Source organism: Phacochoerus africanus, chromosome 8, assembly GCF_016906955.1.
Source record: "Phacochoerus africanus isolate WHEZ1 chromosome 8, ROS_Pafr_v1, whole genome shotgun sequence".
Classification (NCBI taxonomy): domain Eukaryota; kingdom Metazoa; phylum Chordata; class Mammalia; order Artiodactyla; family Suidae; genus Phacochoerus; species Phacochoerus africanus.
In genome coordinates this window covers 149,170,736-149,191,924 of record NC_062551.1, presented here as the reverse complement: position 1 = coordinate 149,191,924, position 21,189 = coordinate 149,170,736, and the positions used below count along the sequence as shown (strand labels likewise).

Genomic DNA, 21,189 nt, shown 5'->3' with positions numbered 1-21,189 from the left:
GAGAATATTTATAAAGGAGCTTTCATTTGCTATTAGGGAAAAAAACAAGACATATTGCAACTCTAGTTATGTTTAATTTATCTACTGACCAATTTTTCTTTATTTGCTCAGAGGTATAGATATCCAAGTTTTCTTTCTAACCAGTTTTTCGTTAGATTACCTTATTGAAATGTTCTGAAAACTAACAGCTCTTTCAGCCTTGGAACATGCATAACATTATAGTTGTTTTTTTTAAATAGTGTAACCTGGGGGCTGTAATGTACTGATAGTGTAATGAAATGTCAAGAGCTAAAATTAATGTTTTCAGCATTTCTTTGCACACATCAAATTCTTGTGAATTGTAAAAGTATGGGACTATTAATATAATAATTATATCATAGTGAAAGTAAAGGGTCTGTGACATTCAGAGTAGTTAGAAAAAAGTCAAAAGTCAAATGTCACCACACCTCAACTTTTTATGTGCCATTTATTTGGATGCAACTTAAGTTTAAATAATTATTTTGTGTGTCCCATTATTATTATAAACTGAATTATTAATATGTGAACCAACTGTAACATGTTGCAGTAAATTTAGTCCATTTAGAATCATATACAAAATCAAAATTATTACAAAGATTTTTTGCATATTAACAGACTTTTATATTTTGTAGACCAGATGCTTGTGATTTAAAAAGTGTTTGCCTAATGTTATTAGATGGATTATTAATAATAATATCAAGCCCAGCTTGGTACGTCATTTGTAAAAACATAAGCATAAAAACATAGTTGCTACTCTTCAAGATGTTATGTTCTATACCCAGGGATCAGAACACTTTCTGTAGAAGGCCTGATAGTAAATAGTTCAGGCTTTGCAGGCTCTTTAAGGGCTCTATTACTCAGTTTTATTTTTTTTAGTCAGTAATGTAAGTTATTATGAAGCAAACTTTGAAGCATATTGTGATTCTACTGATTAGAATACATTTAATATAGCCAGCTGAGTTGAGAAATTCTTTTTGGGGGGATAAGGTGAGGTTCACTCCTTTATACTCAAAAATTTTAAACTATTTTTTGTAGCTAATGTTTTAATGTTCTTTGAGTAATTTAGTGTAATATTCTTCTTTGAAAAAACTGACCTGATTTTTGATACCATTCAGATGATAGTTTTGAAAGCAGACACTGTAGATTAGACAAGAAAGTCAAGAAAATGATGGCTTTCTTTCTCCTTAAATGAAATCTTTAGTTACTAACTGGAAATGTGACTTAGGATTTTAAAGATAGTGTTTGTTATTTTCTTAGAAAAGCAGTTGAAGAAGCAAGACACCCTGATTTACAAGGGATAACAATTTATGTTGCTCAAGATTGTACAGGTGAGGAATGTATTATAATAATTCTACTTTTTATCCATTTATTTGGTGTCACCTTTTAAAATTTAGATATAACTGATATACAACATTATATTAGTTTCAGTGTACAACATAATGCTTCAGTATTTGTATATATTGCAAAATGATCATTACCGTGTCTAGTCAGCATCTGCTGTCATACATAGTGACAAACTTTTTTTCCTTGTGATGAAAACTTTCAGATATATGATACAGTACTACAATTAACTATCATCTGTAAACTCATGCTGTGTATTACATCCTCATGACTAATTTACCTTATAGCTGGGAGTTGTACCTTTTAATCCCCTTAACCCATTTTGTTCTTCCATCTTACCTCTGCCAACTGTCAGTCTGTTCTCTGTATCTGTGAGCTTGGTTTTTGGTTTACTCATTTTTTTGTGTGTGCTTTTTAGATTCCACATAGAAGTGAGGTCACACAGTATTTGTCTTTCTCTGACTTATTTCACATGACATGATGTGCTTAAGATCTATCCATGTTGTTGCAAGTGGCAAGATATCATTCTTTTTTTATGGCTAATATTCCACTGTATGCCACATTTTCTTTATCCATTATCCATCCGTGGACACTTAATTTCCATATCTTGGCTATTGTAAATAATGCTGCAGTGAACAAGGGGGTGCATTTATCTTTTTGAGATAGTGTTTTCATTTTCTTTAGATAGGTACCCGGAAATAGAATTGCTGGATCCTATGGTAGTGCTGTTTTTAATTTTTTGAAGAATCTCCATACTGCTTTCCACGGTGGCTGTACCAATTTACTTTCCCACCAGTAGCGCACAGGAGTTCCCTTTGTTCCACATCCTCATCAACATTTGTTGTTTTTTGTCTTTTTGATAATAACCATTCTACTGGTGTGAGATGATCTCTCGTGGTTTGATTTTCATTTCTCTGCTGATTAGTAATGTTGAGCTCTTTTCATGTACTTGTTGGCCGTATGTGTGTCTTCTTTGAAAAATGTCTTTTCAGATCTTCTGCCCAGTTTTTAATCAGATTGTTTTTTTCATGTTGAGTTGTGTGAGTTCTTTATATATTTTGCACATGAATCCCTTTTCAAATACTTGCAAACTTTCTTCCTTCTGTTCAGTAAATTACCTTTCCATTTTGTTGAAGGTTTCCTTTGTTGTACAGAAGTATTGGTTTGATGTGTTCCCATTTGTTTGTTTTTGCTTTTGTTGCCTTGTGATGTCAGTGATTATGAAGGTAGAGACCATGTCTTAGACATTTTTGTTCCTACATGGCACCTTATGTAGGCACTTATTAGATATTTCTTGATTGAATATATACTGTGAATTACTAGATCAATATTAAAATAAGCTCTTAAGGAAAATTTCAGTATTTTAAATGATTACTTAAAAAGATGGGAAAATTTAACATAGCTATGCCTGTCATTGGGCTGCATGCCATTTCATTGGTGGATGTGTTTCAAGGAAGGAAAATTCTCAATTTGATTTGTTTCTCACTGGTACTTCAGTAAATCATCTGATCATGATGCTGCTATTGTCCAGAATGTTGCTTTGTTTTATTGTTTTGGGTATTCTGTTTAATGACCAGTATCTATAGTAACTTTGAAACTCTGTTAGGGATAAAATAGAGACCTTACTTTCTTTTTCTTTTTAAAAAAACCTTACCGGAGTATAATTGATTTATAATGTTGTATTAGTTTCAGGTGTACAGGAAAATGAATCAGTTATACATATACATATATCCATTCTTTTTTGGATGCTTTTAGACCTTAATTTATTATTTTTTTTTCGGTCTTTTTACCTTTTCTAGGGCCGCTCCTGCAGCATATAGAGATTCTCAGGCTAGGGGTCTAATTGGAGCTGTAGCCGCTGGCCTACGCCAGAGCCACAGCAGCTCGGGATCTGAACTGTGTCTGCGACCTGCACCACAGCTCACAGCAACGCCAGATCCTTAACCTATTGAGCAAGGCCAGGGATCATACCCACAACCTCATGGTTCCTAGTTGGATTCGTTAACCACTGCGCCACGACGGGAACTCCTAGACCTTAATTTCTTAATAAAATAAAAGTGCCTTCAAAATAGGCCACCTCATTTTGTTAAATTTATTTTTTTTACTGAAATGCTATTAACAGGATTATGTTTTGGGAAAGTTAAAATTATCAGTCAATTATATTTGATAACGTATTGTGTCCGGCCGGGGATCAAACTTTCTTCCCAACCTTCCAGAGACTCCTGATTCTGTTGCATCATAGCAGGAACTCTTCTTCCGCTCATGCTGTATTCTCTTCCTTTGTAATTATGTAATTTTCAGGGTTTTTAAGTAGTTAGGATTATGTTCTACACTAGGACTTTTTTTTTTTTTTTTTTTTTTTGAGACTGGAGCAACACAAACTTTAATGGCCAAAGAATGGAGAAGCAGGAACTTAGTTTGCAAATCAACTTCTCCTATACTATGTCTTTGGAAACTGCATTTCTAGTGCTACTTGTACTAATATGAGGTGATTCCTGTTTTCTACTGTCTTTTGAATATTTCCACCTAGATGTTCTACAAACACTTCAAATTCAGCACATTTAAAATTAAACTTATCATTTCCCTCTACACCCTTCCTTCGATGTCTTTTATTTTCACTTTACTAATATCATGTCCATAGGCATATTTACTCATTTTTTTACTCTTCTCATTGCTTGTATCTAGTTAGTCAATAAAAGCTTAATAAATTATACTTTTAAAAATGCTTCTAAAATCTATTCTCTCTTCTTCACTCTCAATGATCTGAATCAAACTCTTATCTCTAACTTGAACTTGATTTCTCTTTCTTTTTCTATTTTATTTGATGAAAAAAAATTATAAGTTCCTATCGTGGCTCAGTGGAAACGAATCTGACTAGCATCCATGAGGACACAGGTTCGATCCCTGGCCTTGCTCAGTGGGTTAAGGATCTGACGTTGCTGTGAGCCATGGTGTAGGTTGCAGATGGGGCTCGTATCTGACATTGCTGCGGCTGTGGTGTAAGCCAGCAGCTACAGCTGTGATTCCACCCCTAGCCTGGGAACTTCCATATGCTATGGGTGCAGCCCTAAAAAAGGAAAAAAAAATAAAAAGAAGAAGAAAGCAAAAAAAGAAATTGATCATGCCCCTTAATTAAAAAACTTAAAACTGTCCATTAACTGTAGTCTCAGGTTAGCATATAAAACACATGAAGTTCTTTACTCTTTGTCCTCACCTACATTTCCAACATCACCTCCCAACACTGTCTTCCATGCTGATACACCAAAGTAGCATCAACTTTCTGGCCATTCCTTGGACATACTATCATTATCTTTTTTCCATGTCTTTGCACATATGATTGCCTCTGCTTCGAATTTCCCTGATTATTAAAATGCCTCATGTTAACTCTTACTCATCCTTTAAGAACACGCTCAATGCTTACACCTTTGGTGAAGACTCTCCCACCTCCTATCAGGTAGAGTTAGTTTATTATTCTGTGTTCTGTAACACCTCCATTAAATATTGCACTAGTAATTTACTTGTATTATCACCTTGTGGTTATCTGTGTCTCCCTGTAGATCAGTGGTTGTTGAGGTAGCACAGGTAGTAGAAAGGAATCAGAACCATTTAGTTGGGAATCACTGGTGTAGTCATCCTGTGTCATGGAATTGGGCTATTTCATAGCCCTTACGTATGTTGAAAGCGGAGGAATGATACCAAAATGATTCAGCCAGACACTGTCAAGTTAGGATCTTATTTGCTTTTGTACTTCCCTGGCATGGGAAAGTGTATGCTAGTGGAACTATTATTTGTCTTACTTGCAGCAGTGTTTGTTTCTGAAGGAAGTAGACATCTGAAGGGAAAGCGCATTCGTTGGAGGTGTATTAGTTCAGAAAAGTCAAAGATAAGGGTGTTCATGTGTGCACAGCTTCAGAAAAGCTAGAGAATTTAAAGGTTTATAGTTAGAAGGGCTTGCTGAGTAGTTTGGCCAAAGTGGTAAGATGATGGAATTAAAACATGGAAAGAATTATTGTTGCGTTTTTGTAGCTTTGGTTTCAACTGACTCTGGGAGATAGGGAAGCTAGTGAACGGAATTTGATAACTCAAGTCTAAATTTGGAATTTAAAGGGGAAGAACTGAGATAGAAGTGGCAGAATTTGTTAATCAGCTAACTGTGGAAGAGTAAAAAGAGTTTGCTGACAGGGAGTGTGGGTGTAAAAGTAAGTTATGAACAGCTTTTTTGTTTGTGTTTTGGCTGCACCCAAGGCTTGTGGAAGTTCCTGGGCTAGGGATTGAACAATGCTGCAGGGATAACACTGGGTCCTTAACCAGCTGTGCCACAAGAGAGCTCCTTGAATAACTATTTTTTTGTTGAACGAAACAAGATAGAGTTTTGCCATATTTGCTTCCACCAAATCCACCCATTTTCTCTTGCACTATCCACTTAGGCTCTCCCACCCATCATTCTGCCAAAAGTAGTCTTGTCAATAATTTAATCTTGTTAAATTCAGTGGTCACTTCTCAGTCTTTATACCACACAGTCTGTCAGCAGCATTCGACACCGTCGACCGCTTCTTCCTCTTTGTAAGAACACAACCCTTCAGGTTTTCCTTCTACCATCATGTCCACTCCTTCACAGTCTCTCCTTTTTGGGTTTTTCCTTATTTCTCTGACGTCTCAAGTCGATGGTGTATTATGCTCAGCCTTTAGATCTCACGTCTTTTTCTGTGTGTACAGATTTGGATTTACCCAGTCTCATGGCTTTGCAGTACCATCTGTGTGCTGTCAGATTTCAAAAGCCCAGGTACAGGCTTCTATGTCCTTAATTGCCTACTCATCCTCCCTGCTTGCATGTCTAATATATATCTCAGACTTAGGATTTCTAAAACTATTCCCACTCCCCTTTCCTAGATTTTCCCTTTCTACAGTTTTCTGTATCTTTGTAAATGGAAGCTCACTTACTCTGCTTATACCCAAACCCCTCAAATCATCTGTGACCCCTTTTCTCTTTCACATCTTATGTGTAATGTTTTAGGGAGTTCTTCATCTTCAGCTGATCACTTTTCACCACTTCCACGTGATCTTCCATGACCATTCTCTCTCTTGGCAATTAGTGCCTTTGTTCAGACAACCATTCTCTCTTGCTGGATTCCTCAAGTGGCTTTCTAACTTCTTTGTGCTTCAGCCTTGCTCTCTCCTGTTATCAACACAGGAGCCAGACCGGTAAAGTGTAAGTCAGATCAGGACATTCCTCTCCTAAAAAAAACTCTTCAGTGGCCTCCCATCTCACTTAGAATAAAAGCTGAAGTCTTTACAGTGACCTTTAAGAGTTCCCACAATCTCTAAAAAAGGCAAAAAGACAAAAAAAAAAAAAGAGTTCCCACAATCTGTCTTCATTCTCCCCCAATCTGTAACTTTATTTCCTAATCTCATTTTCTACTGCTGTACCCCTTACTCATTTCCCTCCAAAGGCACTGGCCTCTTGCTCCTGGAATAAGCTGGCTGTGCTTCTGCCTTATGGCATTTGGACTTACTGATCTTTCTATATGGAATGCTCTCCCCCCCACCCCCTGATCTGTTTTCTTAACTTTAAGTCCCGACTCGCCTACCATCTTATTTTAAATAAATGACCCCCTCTTCTCAACATGGCCTCTCCATCTCTCTACCTCTTTTTTTCTTCAGAGCATTTAGCATTATCCGACATCTTATATTTTACTTATTTTTGTCTATTTCATTGTGTTAGAGAGTATGCTCTGTGAGGGCAGAGCTTTTTCTCCATTTTGCTCACTGCTGAAGCCCCAGCGCCATATAGTTGCTACTTGGTAAATAATTATTGAGTGCGTAAGTGAGATAGGTATTTTTTTTTTAACTCATTGAGACCTTGTTAGTGATGTCGGAGATCAGATGATTGGCCAGTGAGTGGGGGTGGGGGAATTAGGGTACAAAAGTTTCCGAAAATCATTTTTATAAAATTTAATACATATTCATTGTGTTTTTCTCAGTTTACAGTTCTGATGTAATTGATAAACAGTGCGCTTCCGTGGCCCCTGATAATACAGATGACAAAGCTGTTATTATTCTAGTTCCTGTTAGACTTGGTGGAGAAAGAACCAATGCCGACTACTTAGATTTTGTAAAGGTACGAGACAAGAGCTAAACTTTTTTTTTAAGGTAATGCTAGCTAATATGAAAAATACAGAAGGTTTGCAGTCTTTTTTCTGTTAAATGGGTAGTGATGATTTTATAGTTGTAGATTGTAAAATTTGACGTTAGGGATTTTAAATTTCAGTATCATAAATCAGACGTAATTTGAAGAGTAAGGTCTTCTATGACAAGATAGAAAAACCTTTTAATCTTTGCAGCGAATCAAGGGGATACAGTACAGCAGTAATCATAATCTGTAATGTGTCTATGGTTCCCTTTGTCCTAATCTGTGATTTTTAAAAGTATGTACCTTTGTTTACTCATAAAACTCACATTAAACTATATCTAGGTAATTAATGAAGCAAGATACTGCTGCTTTTAGTATGTACTGCTTTTTAGTACTGCTTCTTTATCTTTTAGTTTGTTTCCTGCGCTCCCCCTCCTGTAAGGTCCATAAGTAGGTAGAATACTTACGTGTACAGACAGAAATGATGAAGACAGTGTGGGGGAGGTTCCACCTTTGTTTTCCTCATATGAGCCAGTTAAAAATCTGTTCAATGTCAGGACACATAATACTTTTTCCAAAAGAACCTGCCTAATTATATTATCTTGCTGTCACAAAACTTTAACTTTTGAAATACTTAGTTTCGGGTTGAGAGTGTAGTATTTGTATTATTTTCATAGTTTTAATAAAATCAAGGCCAGCGATGGAATTCCTCTTTGAATGGAGTGTTACAGCACATAGTAATCTTGAAATAAAGTCTAGATTTAATCCTATTTTGTGGTCCCTGTGTAGGGTGAAGTATATAACCTCCCTCTAGACTACATTGATTCTAAAAATCTCTGGGCAGTTATTTTCAACATGGGTTATACAAAAGTCTTCTAGCTGGTATATTGGATTTTCCTAATAGTTACTAAAACTTTGCAGGCATTCTTGTTATTAATAACACCAATACTATAACTAATAGCATATGAATCCTCTAGACAAAAGTAGGGTTTTGATTTCTAACATGTAGACTCTTGAGTAGAATTGTTGTTGGAATGTGAGAAGCTAGGAACCATTTCATCTTGTGAATTGAGCAAGGGTTTTGAGTCTTGTGGCATGTCATGTGTCTCTGCTGGTTGTAACCAAATCTGCAGTGGAGTCCCCTGCCTTCTCTATTACCATGAGCAGGTCAGAAACCGAGACAATCTTGGAACTGATTCTTTTGGCAAACCTCCATTTCTGGTGAAATTGGCTGCAGATGGCTTTGAGACATGCTTCATCTGGCTGAGGGCATTGCTGTTTACTAATGTTGATAGTACTTATCAGATGGCAGGACTGCCAAATGCTCTTGAGTTTTATTGGAGTCTGAATTGCAGTGAAACAAACCACAGTACTTAGTAATACTTAGTACCTAGCACATAGGAGTTGCTCAACAAATATTTGTTAACGCTCATATTTGTATAACACTTTCAATACAGATTTATCTCATTTTCCCCTCACAATCGCTAGAAACTGGGTTGTCTTTATAATATAGAAATGACAGAAGTTAAATGATGTGTTTAAGTTCAGATAGCAAGCTGATAACAGAAAGCAAAACTTTCGTTGTTTTTCATATCTTCCCCTAAAATATGGACTTTCTAAATATAACATTTCTTTGAGATTCTTTTAATTTTATTTTACCCTATAGTTTCACTTATAGAGTAGTGACTATTGAGACACTTAAAATTTTCAATTATCAGGTAAAAATGAAATGGCTGAGGAAGGAGATTTTATGTTAGGTGTTATGCTTGGTCAGGGGTTGGTTGGGTCGAAAGCCACAGTGAGAGCATGTAAAGAGTCATTCACTTAGAAGTGAAGAAACAGTATTTCTAATAACCCTAAAAGAAAAGTCACTTCTTCCTCTTCCATTTCTGCTTACTTTTCTTCTCCTTCTTCTCTACCTCTGGCTCTAGCACCCCACCCTTCCCCTTTCCACTTCCCTTCCTACTCTTCTTCCGTCTCCTCCTCTTTCAGCAGTTGTATTTTTTCCTGCTAAACCATTGTATATTATACTCTCTAAGGTTTACCACTCAATTCTATTTTTTAAAGTATTTATTTATTTACGTCTAATTTTCAGGGCCGCACCCATGGCATATGGAAGCGCCCAGGCTAGGGGTCGAATCAGAGCTGCAACTGCTGGCTTATACCACAGCCACAGCAACGTGGGATCCGAGCCACGTCTGTGACCTACACCACAAGTCGTGGCAACACCAGATCCTTAACCCACTGAGCAAGGCCAGGGATTGAACCTGTGTCCTTATGGATACTAGTTGGGTTCGTTTCTGCTGAGCCACTACGGGAACTCCTATAAGTTATTAATCGAGGTAATTCCACAGTATTTCAGAGATGGTCATATCTCCTGCTACGTTCTGTGGGGAGAAACAGTGTGGTCTTTATCAGCCCTTACCTTGGGAAGGTTATTTATTTATTTAAGGACCTGGAATGAGGAAAAATCCAGTATATTCTCTTTCTTCAGCAAGACAAATTAGGACTTTCCTTTTTGATTGATTACTTCAGTTTTATTTATTGCTTCATGGATACAGCTCAATCAATTCTCACCAGTAGATAACTGTGAAAAAGCTTTTTTTTTTTTTTTTCATCTTTTGTCTTTTTTGTTGTTGTTGCTATTTCTTGGGCCGCTCCCGCGGCATATGGAGGTTCCCAGGCTAGGGGTTGAATCGGAGCTGTAGCCACCGGCCTACGCCAGAGCCACAGCAACGAGGGATCCGAGCGGCGTCTGCAACCTACACCACAGCTCACGGCAACGCCGGATCGTTAACCCACTGAGCAAGGGCAGGGACCGAACCCGCAACCTCATGGTTCCTAGTCGGATTCGTTAACCACTGCACCACGACGGGAACTCCTGAAAAAGCTTTTTTAGGAACGAAGAAGTGTTTCAGGTTTCTGAAGAAACAGCTTCTTATACATAATGGCATTTTAGCTTCGAATCCACTTCTAAGTGTTTGTTGCTAAGTCTGCTCTATTCTGTTGAAGAGGAAATACAGATGTCAAGAACCAAGTCTTTCTTCTATTACCTGAAATCCTTTTCCTGAGGAGAGGCAGTGATGATTCTTGCTATGTATTTTTTCCTCATCTGTGAGGGGCTTAGAGCTTTCACTTCCTCAGGGGACCCTATGTCAGAAACATTGTATTTCAGCTGATCAGATTGCCCAAAGTGAAAGTAAGGCACTAATTGTGTCAAGGATTTTTAGGGGAAAGCAATAGAATAATAGAACTGTTAATTGAATTATAATAACTGTTGAATAATAATAACTATTATCAGTTTTTATATAATTTCATCTTAATTTGTTTTTTGGTTAGCTCTAAATTTTAACCTAATATGCTTTCTCTGTTTTATTTAATTTTTTCAGTTGCAGTTCTCTTTTCCAGAAAAACTCTATGGTATTTTTACAAGATGAAAATATATAAGGTTATTCTATTTAGAGGGTTATTTATAGCAGTGAGAACCTGGAAACAACTTAAGTATTTGTAATGGAGATTTTAAAGCGCATTTTGTTATTTTCATAAAATACGGTATTTTTACAGCCATTAAATATTATAGATTTATATTTATTGATAGGAAAGATGTTTATGAGATAATGAGTGACAGAAGTTACAACAGCATGTGTTGTCTGATGCCATGTATGTGAAATTGCATTTGTACATCTATAAGTGAATATATATAATATAGACAGATGTTAAGAAGGTATTCCCTTAAATGTTTAAACAATATACTTTCAATTGGGGTTTTGGGAAATTTTTACTTTTTTATTTATTTTCTGTGTGTGTTTTTTAAATAACTACCACGTATTATTTTTGAGAAAATAGTTAAGTTTAAACAAAATTCTGTGGTTTGTTTATTTGTTAAAGGAAAAAAGCATTCGTCCATACAGTCTTTATTTTTGTATCTTTTAGATTTTGAAACATCCTCTCATTTAAGAGATGGAAAGTTTAACTATTGTTTAATACTTTGGGGGTTTTATAGCATATGCTTCATCATTAGCAGTGTTTTCTAAATAATATATGCTAAAATTAATGTAAAAACTATTGACATGATTTTGATTGACACCATTCCATGGGTATATTTTAAAAAAAAGTGTAGAACTATTTGGCCCAGCTTCAGTAGAGTTCTGCTTAGAATAGATGCTGAGGGAAATACTAAATGATTTATTGAGATATCACTGATATTTTAAGATTAATAAAATGGCTTTAAATATAATAATAATAATTTTCCTTGGATTAAATTGTTTTCATTAGTCTTTATACTTATTCTAAATGCAATAGCATAAAATTTTTGTCAAGTGAATGCCATTGTTTAAAAATAGTTTTTAGTTTGGGATTTTAAGACTCAAGGTACAGTGAAAACAGTAACAATGTCTAATAATGATTTTTAGTATTTAAAAAAGTCTGATGAAAATACTAATTTGATCATAGCACGGCTGCACCAGCTAACCCAAAGACTCTCTGTTTTGGCTTTTGCACAGACTTTTATTGCCTCTTTGTGATTATGTTGTTAATCTTAGTACCTGGAACATACTAGATGTTTAATGTTGCGGAGTGACGCTCTAATCAGAAGATTTACTTTAGTTGTGTTAATGTTGAGTGATTTAAAAATAATGGAAGATGGTTTGGTAGACAAAAGGATTTCAGAGCATGAGGGCAAATGTAACAAAAATAAGACTGGTGGTGAAAAATTTGGGAACTACTATTATTAGTCAAATTTGGTTGCTTCGAATAATTAGCATTGGCCTCTTGACTCTAAATCTAAATTAATTTCTTTCGGCAGGGTATTTTAAGCCTTGAATATTGTGTGGGTATTATTGGTGGCAAGCCTAAACAGTCATATTACTTTGCTGGATTTCAAGGTTAGTGATTTAGTAAAATATATTTCTTCCCTGTTTTCTTTGAAAAGTCAGAAAGTTAATATAGGATCTTCTAGGAACAGGATGATTAACGGAGCAAAATGAATACCTTATAAATTCATCAGTCCTACACATAGCCACTCATTTGTCATTTGGTCCACAACATAATTGGATTCTGTAAAATGTATGTCTAATTTCTGTTATTGCATAAACAAGGCATAATTTATTGGTTTTACTAAACTTCAGAAGAAATTGCTGCCACATTCTGGCAGTTGCTATTTACATATTTACTTTTTACCAGTTTTAGTGGTGCTAGTTGATGATAAAATGACAAGCAATATGTTCTTCTTGTCAGGATAAAGTAGTGCAATACATTTTTCATATGCAAACTGTAAGAATATAATTGTGTGTTTGTGAAAGTAATTTTATCACCAAAAATTAAATGACAGTCCCATCACTTTATAAAAATTCTGCTTATACAAGCATATTTGATTATGCAAAAGTTAATCTGTCCTGTGCAAACCTATGTTTCAGTCAATGAATATCAGTCTGGCAAGCTGTTACTCCCAGATTTTTTTCAGCTATTCTACATAGAAATTGGATTGTAAGCAGTGTAATAATAAGGTGTTTTTTGAATTACTTGTCTTCTGTTTTGTCCTTGTAGATGACAGTTTGATTTACATGGATCCTCATTACTGCCAATCTTTTGTAGATGTCAGCATAAAGGATTTCCCTCTTGAGGTACTGTGGATAAAGAGCTGGTACTGTTTTCTTACCATATGAAGAAAACTCTAATTATGGGGCGATGTGCTAGGCAGCTATGCTTTTATGGTATTACAATTACAAGTCATTAATACATATTTGACTGTTTTATAAAATCATAATCCATACAGTGGTCAAAGGTTAAATAATGCATTGCTAGATTTTAATTTGTGATACACTTTCTTCTTCATTTATCTTTGTCTCTAACTTGTTAGATACCCTGGCCCTACCAAAATAAATGATCAAGCCTCCAAGTAATTTTGTACTTATACAGCTGAACAGCACTGAGGAGTTTAAAATGTTAGTCATGTTTTAAAAAAGAAAGGGGGAAAAAAGAAAAATAAAGAAGATGATGGAGTTGGGTTAGAATGACAAAGTGATTGCTTGAAGGAGACTACCTGCTAAATTATTCTGCTTTAAGTATAGTAATTAAGTCTTAGCTTCTAGTTAAGTTTTCATGAGCTTTAGCTGGGTTTCTAATATTTGTTTTAGCTTTGGTTTCTTAAAGTCTTCTTTTCCTTTATGTTGATCATTTTCTGACCCAGTATTTTAATTCATAAAATTTTGAGAGTGCACGAGACATGTAATTACTGCATGGTTTTGATTCCTGTCTTCCCGGTTGACGTTTTCACAGACTTTTAAAATAATTTTAATCACTTGAACGGCATGGATCCCTAATTCCCAAGGGCTTAACAAGTTGGAAATGTGGTTTAGTACTTTCTTTTAGTAATGGCTTGCTAGCTAATATTAGTTCCTAATAAGTATTTAAGGGGTGGTAGATTATGCAGTGGATAAACCACACATTAAAACCTGGTTCTAGAAGATACATTATAAAACAGCCTAGTAAGTTTTGCAGACTGTTACCTCAACTAAAGTACAAGCACCTTGAAGACAGAGATCAGCTTTTCTTTCTACTTTCTTCCTGAATAATATTTTATATGTAAATCTTAATAAATACTTCTAGATGACTAATTGATACTGTGGGGGAGCCTATAGAATTAGGCTGTGTTAACCACACTGCAGTTCTCTTTCTTCTGCATTGTGGACTTGGAGCACCGATTTTTGTGTCTGAGTTACATTTCCCGTTTATCTGTGCCAAACGGACTCCTTACAAAAGTAGAAACTTGAGATTCAGAGGTAAACTTGTTCATAGTGTTCGAGGATTATCTAAAATAGGCAAATTAGAAGATTATTAGTGTTGGTTATTTTGGTCACTAGAAGGAGACTATTCATCTGGTATTTTGAGGGACCTCTGCAAAGATACCTGGTCAGTGAATATCCTGGTGGTGTCTCTACCATCGATGTTAGGAAGGTTTACAGCTCCTCACTAGGAGGCTGTTGGCACCACTTCACAAGTGTGTCAGTAAAAGCTTAAAGTGGGGTGGTGGAGGTGAGAATGGAAAAGAAGAATTGATTTTAAGAGAATTCGTAAGGTAAATTTTGGTGAAATTGGGTAACTTCTTAAAGGCACAGAAGTATTTATTTCTTATATATCTAGATACCAAGAAAAGTGGGTTTAAAATGAGCTTTAAAATGAGCTTTAAAATGAACTGTGGGTTCCCATTGTCAGTGGTTAGGACAAGGCAGAGTTTCAGTTGTTGGGATGAGAGAACTAGTGGATATACAATTTATTATACCGATTTTTAATGTATATGTGTGTATACATGCATGTTTGTGTGTGTATGTATTTAATAAGTGCAGATTTCTTAAACCAGAGACTATTGCTTCATGTTATTTATCATGCACTTTCAGAATGACTGATTCTCTTTACAAATACTGATTCTATTCCATTATGAAGGGGATATTGTATTACTTTAATATTAATATTCTATTAATAAGGTAAGAAAAGCCTGATTTAAGAGATGTGTTCATCTCTTCTGATTCCTGGGCCCCCAATTCCAAGTTTCAGGTTTGAGGAGGTTCACACTGTGTGACTGTTTTGCTCTATCCTAATAAATTCAGAAAATAGTGGCATGAGAGCTATTCGGATCGTGTGATGTGATTAGATAGATGAGTGAACTCATCAGTGAAGGATGTACCCTTTATGAATTACACACGTGAACTGCAGTTAGTAGGAGGTGCTTTTTAGGAGCGGGTGTGTCCTCTAATTAATTATCTTAGGAAGCTTTATCAAAATCACCAAAATAACAGCTGTACCCAAAGTATTTGTTTCAGTGTTATTTGTATGTTGAGATAACAGACTCCAGTATTCCAAATAATAAGCCTAGAACAGTACCTAGCATTTAGAAGGTGCCTAAGAAGTGTTTGTTGAGGCATTAAATAAATATCATATTTAAAAATGGAATAAGTGGGAATTGACTCACTCAGGCCAGTTTTTTTTCAGAAACGTATTTTTTTGTCACAGAAGTATATCTAGTGAATACTCACAAACACATCTGTGTTTGTGAAGTAGAAGCTGCTACTATGACCAGTCGTCAGAATTTTAAATATTAAAAAAGAAATACAAGCTCAGAGAATTATCACTAAGTGAACATAGTGCAACTTGGGAAAATATTTTAAAGTTCCTTAACCCACTGTGCTGGGCAGGGGGTTGAACCTGCATCCCAGTGCTCCCAAGAGGCTGCCGATCTCATTGCACCACAGAGGGAACTCTAATCCTATATATTGTTAAGTAGCAAGTTTATCTATCTCTTGTCTCTCCAGATGTTTTTGTTTGTTTGTTTTTGCTTTTTAGGGCTGCACATGCAGCATATGGATGTTCCCAGGCTAGGGGTCGAATCTTGAATCAAAGCTGCAGCTGCTGACCTATGCCACAGCCACAGCAACGCATGACCTACACCACTGCTCATGGCAACATCAACTGGATCCTTAACCCACTGAGTGAGGCCAGGGATCGAACCTGCATCCTCATGGATACTAGTCAGTTTCATTGCTGCTGAGCCACAACAGGAACTCCCACCTTTCCAGATGTTTTTAATCTCTCTTTATAAATAAAACAGGTGAAACGCTGTTAGAAAAAAGTCCAATGAAGACAATATTTGTGTTGACTAGAACTCTGGACGTTCTAGTTCAGTTAGATTGTGTCTCACTGTAAAGTAAACATTAGCTAAATACTTTGTAGAAGTCATAGTTTTGAAAACACGTTTGGTCTGTGTTTACTAGTATGATTTTGGATTTGAATCTAATATGTGACTGAACTACCTGTAAGGAAAAGAAACCAGCTTGAGTGTATTCATTTTATATATCCTCTGGTGCTATGGGATGGATATTAGTTGCATCACTAGGATGTAGGGGGAGAGAAAAGAGTGATTTTGATCAATTTACCATGAACATAATTATGAAAGCCTGTGTTTTTCTGCATTTTAATAGTTTCAAGTTGAAATTCCTTCATTTTAGGCATTAAATGTAGGGAAATTTTAAGTTTATGAGTCCAAATCCAGCCTAGATTATTTCTTGAGCTTATTCCTAATTTAAAAGTATAAAATATACAAAAAGAATTTTCCATATCTTTCTCCACCTTCCCAGTTTTCTCACTCTCCTCTCAACTTGTTAGTTTTTGTGTGTGTGTATATATATATATATAGGCTTATGCAAGTATAAGAAAATATGAATATATATTTATGGACTTTTTTTTTGTCTTTTTGCCTTTTCTAGGGCCACTCCCATGGCATATGGAGGTTCCCAGGCTAGGGGTCTAATCGGAGCTGTAGCCGCTGGCCTACGCCAGAGTACAGCAATGCGGGGTCCGAGCCACATCTGCGACCTACACCACAGCTCACAGCAACGCTAGATCCTTAACTCACTGAGCAAGGCCAGGAATCGAACCTGAAACCTCATGGTTCCTAGTCGAATTCTTTAACCACTGAGCCACGACGGGAACTCCTGGACTTCTTTTTTATGTAATTTTTTATACATACAAAAAAGGATTTGGTATGAACATCCACGCAGTTAAAAAAAAAGCAAAACTCTTATACCAGAATGTGGTATAAGAGGGTGAAGGGGGGAAAAAAAGATTGGAATGATTAGCTTTATATTCTGCCCTTTTCCTACTTGTGCTTTTTCCGAAGATACCAGACTCTACTAATAGCCACAGCCTATTTGCAAGAGTGGAGAGTCTAGAGCAGTCTTCCCACCCCATTTATATCTTTGGCACTGTGACCACTTAAAAAAGGTGAACTGGGGGACAGGAGGACTGAGAAGGGGGAGGTCAGGGACACAGCTTTCACCTGTGTCCTGTATGGGATTAAACAAGGACTTGAGGTAAAGCTCATGTAGTTATGTGCTAATTGTGTCAGTTGCTGAAACTCTCAAGTTGACCTCTTTTCATATCATTATGGAACATTTTCATGAACCTGCATGTTTGTTTACAAAGTCTTTGTTTTCTTATTCAAAAAGGTTTATAAATATTAAAAAACCCTAACCAAACTTAATTGCACTTTCGTGGAAATAGTTAACTTGATTCTAAACCTTGTACTAGCTTATTCATAGCTTCTCAGAGATACATTTTTCTTCCCTTCTGCAAGTGTTAGAAATGTCTATCCCTTTTGACACACTTCCTTTCTTTTGCAGAATGGCACTAATATTGCATAAGGTGGCAATTTGGTGAATTGAATATGCACAGGGCTGACCCATGTTTTACAGCTTTGGAGACTGGGAGGGATTATCTGCACAGGATAGACTAAAACACCATTGCAAAGCATGTTTATAATTTGGAGAAAAGCTGGATAGCAAATTTTAAATTAAGTAATATTTTTGTGTATTCTTAAATCCATCAAACAAAACTAAATCCTAAATAACTTTTAAAATTACAGACATTCCACTGCCCTTCTCCCAAAAAGATGTCATTTCGAAAAATGGATCCTAGCTGTACAATAGGATTTTACTGTCGAAATGTTCAGGACTTCAAACGAGCTTCTGAAGAAATCACTAAGGTATTTTTATTTTAAATATTATAATAATATTTGTAAATGATTTAGTTTTTATTAGAGTTAGTATATAAGAATACAAAAAATCTATAAATTATGATACTTTTATAAAATTTCCCATTGAATGTTAGTATTATTAGGAATATTGTGAACCAGAGCATACAACTATTTGGGGATTCCTAACCTTTGGGTCTAATGAAACAGTTGAAAGTATTGTTTGCTCCACTAGGTGGCACTGTTGAAATAAAAATCCCTTCAAACTGCAGCCATGTGCAAGCAATTAGGTTGTATTTTATTTGAAGAGGATTTTAAAAGGGTAATACCTTGGGGGTAGAAAAAAATTAATGAATTATTTGATCAAGCTAAATTGTGCATTATTTCTTATTAGTCCAAGTGCTTCTTTGATTTTTTTTTTTAAGAGAAATGGTATTTTTGGATTTCTTAGAACTGCTTTATCAAATGAGCTGTGTTGTTACTTTCCAATAAGCTTGTTTAATCTGATCTATTCTACTTATAGGATCTTTGAAATAGGTTTATTTAACTCCTGTTATTACCTTTAAACTTCTGCATTTTTCTGGTCCTTGAGTACTGCTGAAACATTTATGGGGCCTTAAGGTCTGTCTATATTTATTGCTTTAGAAAATCAAAAAGATTACTTATTTAGGAAGTAAGCATAATTGGATGTCTCTCTTATTAGTATCCATAGTTGTAGGTTATCATTTATGGTAAGTAAAACCAATATTAGAATCATTTTGGGGAATTCTTGAGCTCAGCTATAATAGTATACCTTATTACTGCTTTACTTTCAGTTAATTTTATTTAGAAAAATGAACATAATGATTTGAAATTATATTTTTACAATGTAAAAATAGGATGAAAAAGTTAAATACAAAGTTTAGTTTAAGCTAGGTTTAGTTTACTTGACCTGCCATGTAAAAGAAGAAATTTAACAGGAACATGACAGAAAAATGAATGAGGAGAGGAGAAAATGAGATATGTGAGAACCTTTTCTTATTCCTCATTTCTCACAGTTGTCGTCTTTTCCTTCTCCTTTCCAACTTGAAAGGCCAAGCGAACATAAGAAAATATGTTTTCCCCATTTTCCACCTCTTTTATTACTTGAAATTAGTATATACTTTTGTATATCTTAGTTTGACAATTCTGTCTTTATAAAGTGTGATGCATTTGATAAAATATTCAAATACAGATGATACTGAATAATGTTGGTGAACATTTTCCATTAAAAAGTCTCCTTTCTGTTTTCATTAGTATATTTTATATCTGAGTTGAAGTAGTGTATTTAAAGTAGTAAAGTAGTCTACTCCTGGAATGGAAACAAGCCAAATTATGATTACCAAGTTGAAAAAAACAGTATTTGTAAATGAGTTGCATATCAATATTTTCTGTTTAAAAACAAATAGTTTTTGTGGTTTTTATACTAATAGTTATAGTTTTTACACTGGAAGAATACTTAGGAATTATTGCTTTTGATGTATCCAAGTAATATGCAATATTAAAGCAAAGAGAAACCATATTGAAATATCATTTGGAAGTACTGAGAATTTTGCTGGAGTCAATTAACTTTGCTTCAATTTTGCTTAATGTTCTTAAGTTAATAGCTTTTTGCAGCAATGTAAAAAACTCACTTTGTCAATTAATAACTTGATCATTTACTTTTGCTTTGAATATTGTAAGTTAAGCAGTTTTCCTTCTTAAAAATTGAATTTTGCATTTTTAGTTAAACTGTTAGCTTTTTTCTTTGAAAATTAAAATGTCTTAAAATACCTGTTTCTATGTAGGATATATTTTCAGTTTTCTCATTTTAAAAATGAGGCCAGGTAGTTTACATTCTCATGTTTACTTTGTAATGCTATGTGAATGAATATTCCAGTGTTTATGCCACATGATTTTTAAAATGTTAATCAAAATTGTTAAATTAATTCCACAGGTAGCCGAGCTCAGTCCCACAAGTGTCTGAACAACTATCATGTTGAAAGCATAAAATGACTAAGCCATGATCCCTGCTTTTGCCCTCAAGTAGCATTTACAGTTCAGGAGGTGGAATAAGACAAGTACATATGTATTACGTTGGATATGATAAGTATACGTACAGAAAGAGAAATAAATTGATGGCGGAAGGAAGAGTGTTAAAATGAGAGAGATGGCACGTCTAAGTCAGTTCTTTATTGTGATAGTGATATTTAACAGGGGCCCTAAATTGTAGGCTTAATTTCTATTGGCTCAGGAAGAAGGAAGGGTACTTCAAGCAGAGGAAATAACAAGAGGAAAGATGTTGGAAAAGAAAAATGTAGAGCTTGTGTAGAGAATGGCAAATAGTCCAGTCTGTTAGATGCCATGGATACACGTGGGATAGGGCTTCTGTCCTTTGAGTGCCCGAGTTAGAATCCGTAGAGGTATGGCCTGGGAGCCACCGTTTCTAACAAACCTCCCAAGTAGTCTTGATCACCAAATTTGAGAACCACAGGTATAAGACAGTGCAGCCCAAAGTGAGATATTTGATGTCTTTAGGTGAATCTACGACAAATATTTGAATACTTATATATTTATATTCATACTGGAAAAGTATAGTCGGCTTATTGAGCATAGGATTTCCTTCTTATCAAGGACCTGTACAGGGGCTATTTGAGTTGAAATTATGAAAAGAAAAATATTCGTTCATCTTAATAGGGCTGGCACATATAGTGAAAATAAGGAAGGAGGCCTATGAATGTCCAGGGCTTGGGAAATGCTGCTATAGGAAACGGTGAAGGATGAGGCTGGCAAAGGAGGTTAGAATAATATTGTGGAGAGTCTTGAATGCCAGGCTGAAGAAGTTTGTACTTTAGCAATGTGTTGATTGTATTAAAGTAGTTTTTAAAAATTTCAAGCATACAGAGATATAGAGGGTAATGTAATAAATACCATGTGCTACCATTAAGCATGAGGAAAAAAATCCCCCATATGTGTAATCAAAGCACATTTTCCTTCCCCAATCATATTCCCGTATTTCCTTCTCAGTGGTAACCACTATCCTAAATTAGTGTATATTATGCTTGATATGTCCAGAAACAATGTATATACTGCTTTGTATGTTCTTAAACTTTTCATTGTGTGTTTCTATAAAAATATACATTTTTATACAATTTGCCTTTTCATTTGTTAGTGATTTAGA

The 21,189-nt window shown here is 35.3% G+C and overlaps 1 protein-coding gene across 2 annotated transcripts in view; it reads left to right on the top strand.

Annotated features, from left to right (window-relative positions):
- ATG4C (autophagy related 4C cysteine peptidase) overlaps positions 1-21,189 on the top strand; it is a 91,046-nt gene that overhangs the window by 40,532 nt on the left and 29,325 nt on the right. Inside the window, exons 6-11 of one of the 2 annotated variants that reach the window (XM_047788824.1) lie at positions 1,276-1,346; positions 7,341-7,477; positions 12,294-12,372; positions 13,034-13,110; positions 17,904-18,023; positions 19,966-21,074. In XM_047788824.1, coding sequence (XP_047644780.1) covers positions 1,276-1,346; positions 7,341-7,477; positions 12,294-12,372; positions 13,034-13,110; positions 17,904-18,023; positions 19,966-19,995 — 514 coding nt within the window. In that variant the 3' untranslated portion in view covers positions 19,996-21,074. Of the gene's footprint in view, positions 1-1,275; positions 1,347-7,340; positions 7,478-12,293; positions 12,373-13,033; positions 13,111-17,903; positions 18,024-19,965; positions 21,075-21,189 lie in introns of those variants that run through there. The other variant, XM_047788823.1, reaches the window with a different exon arrangement.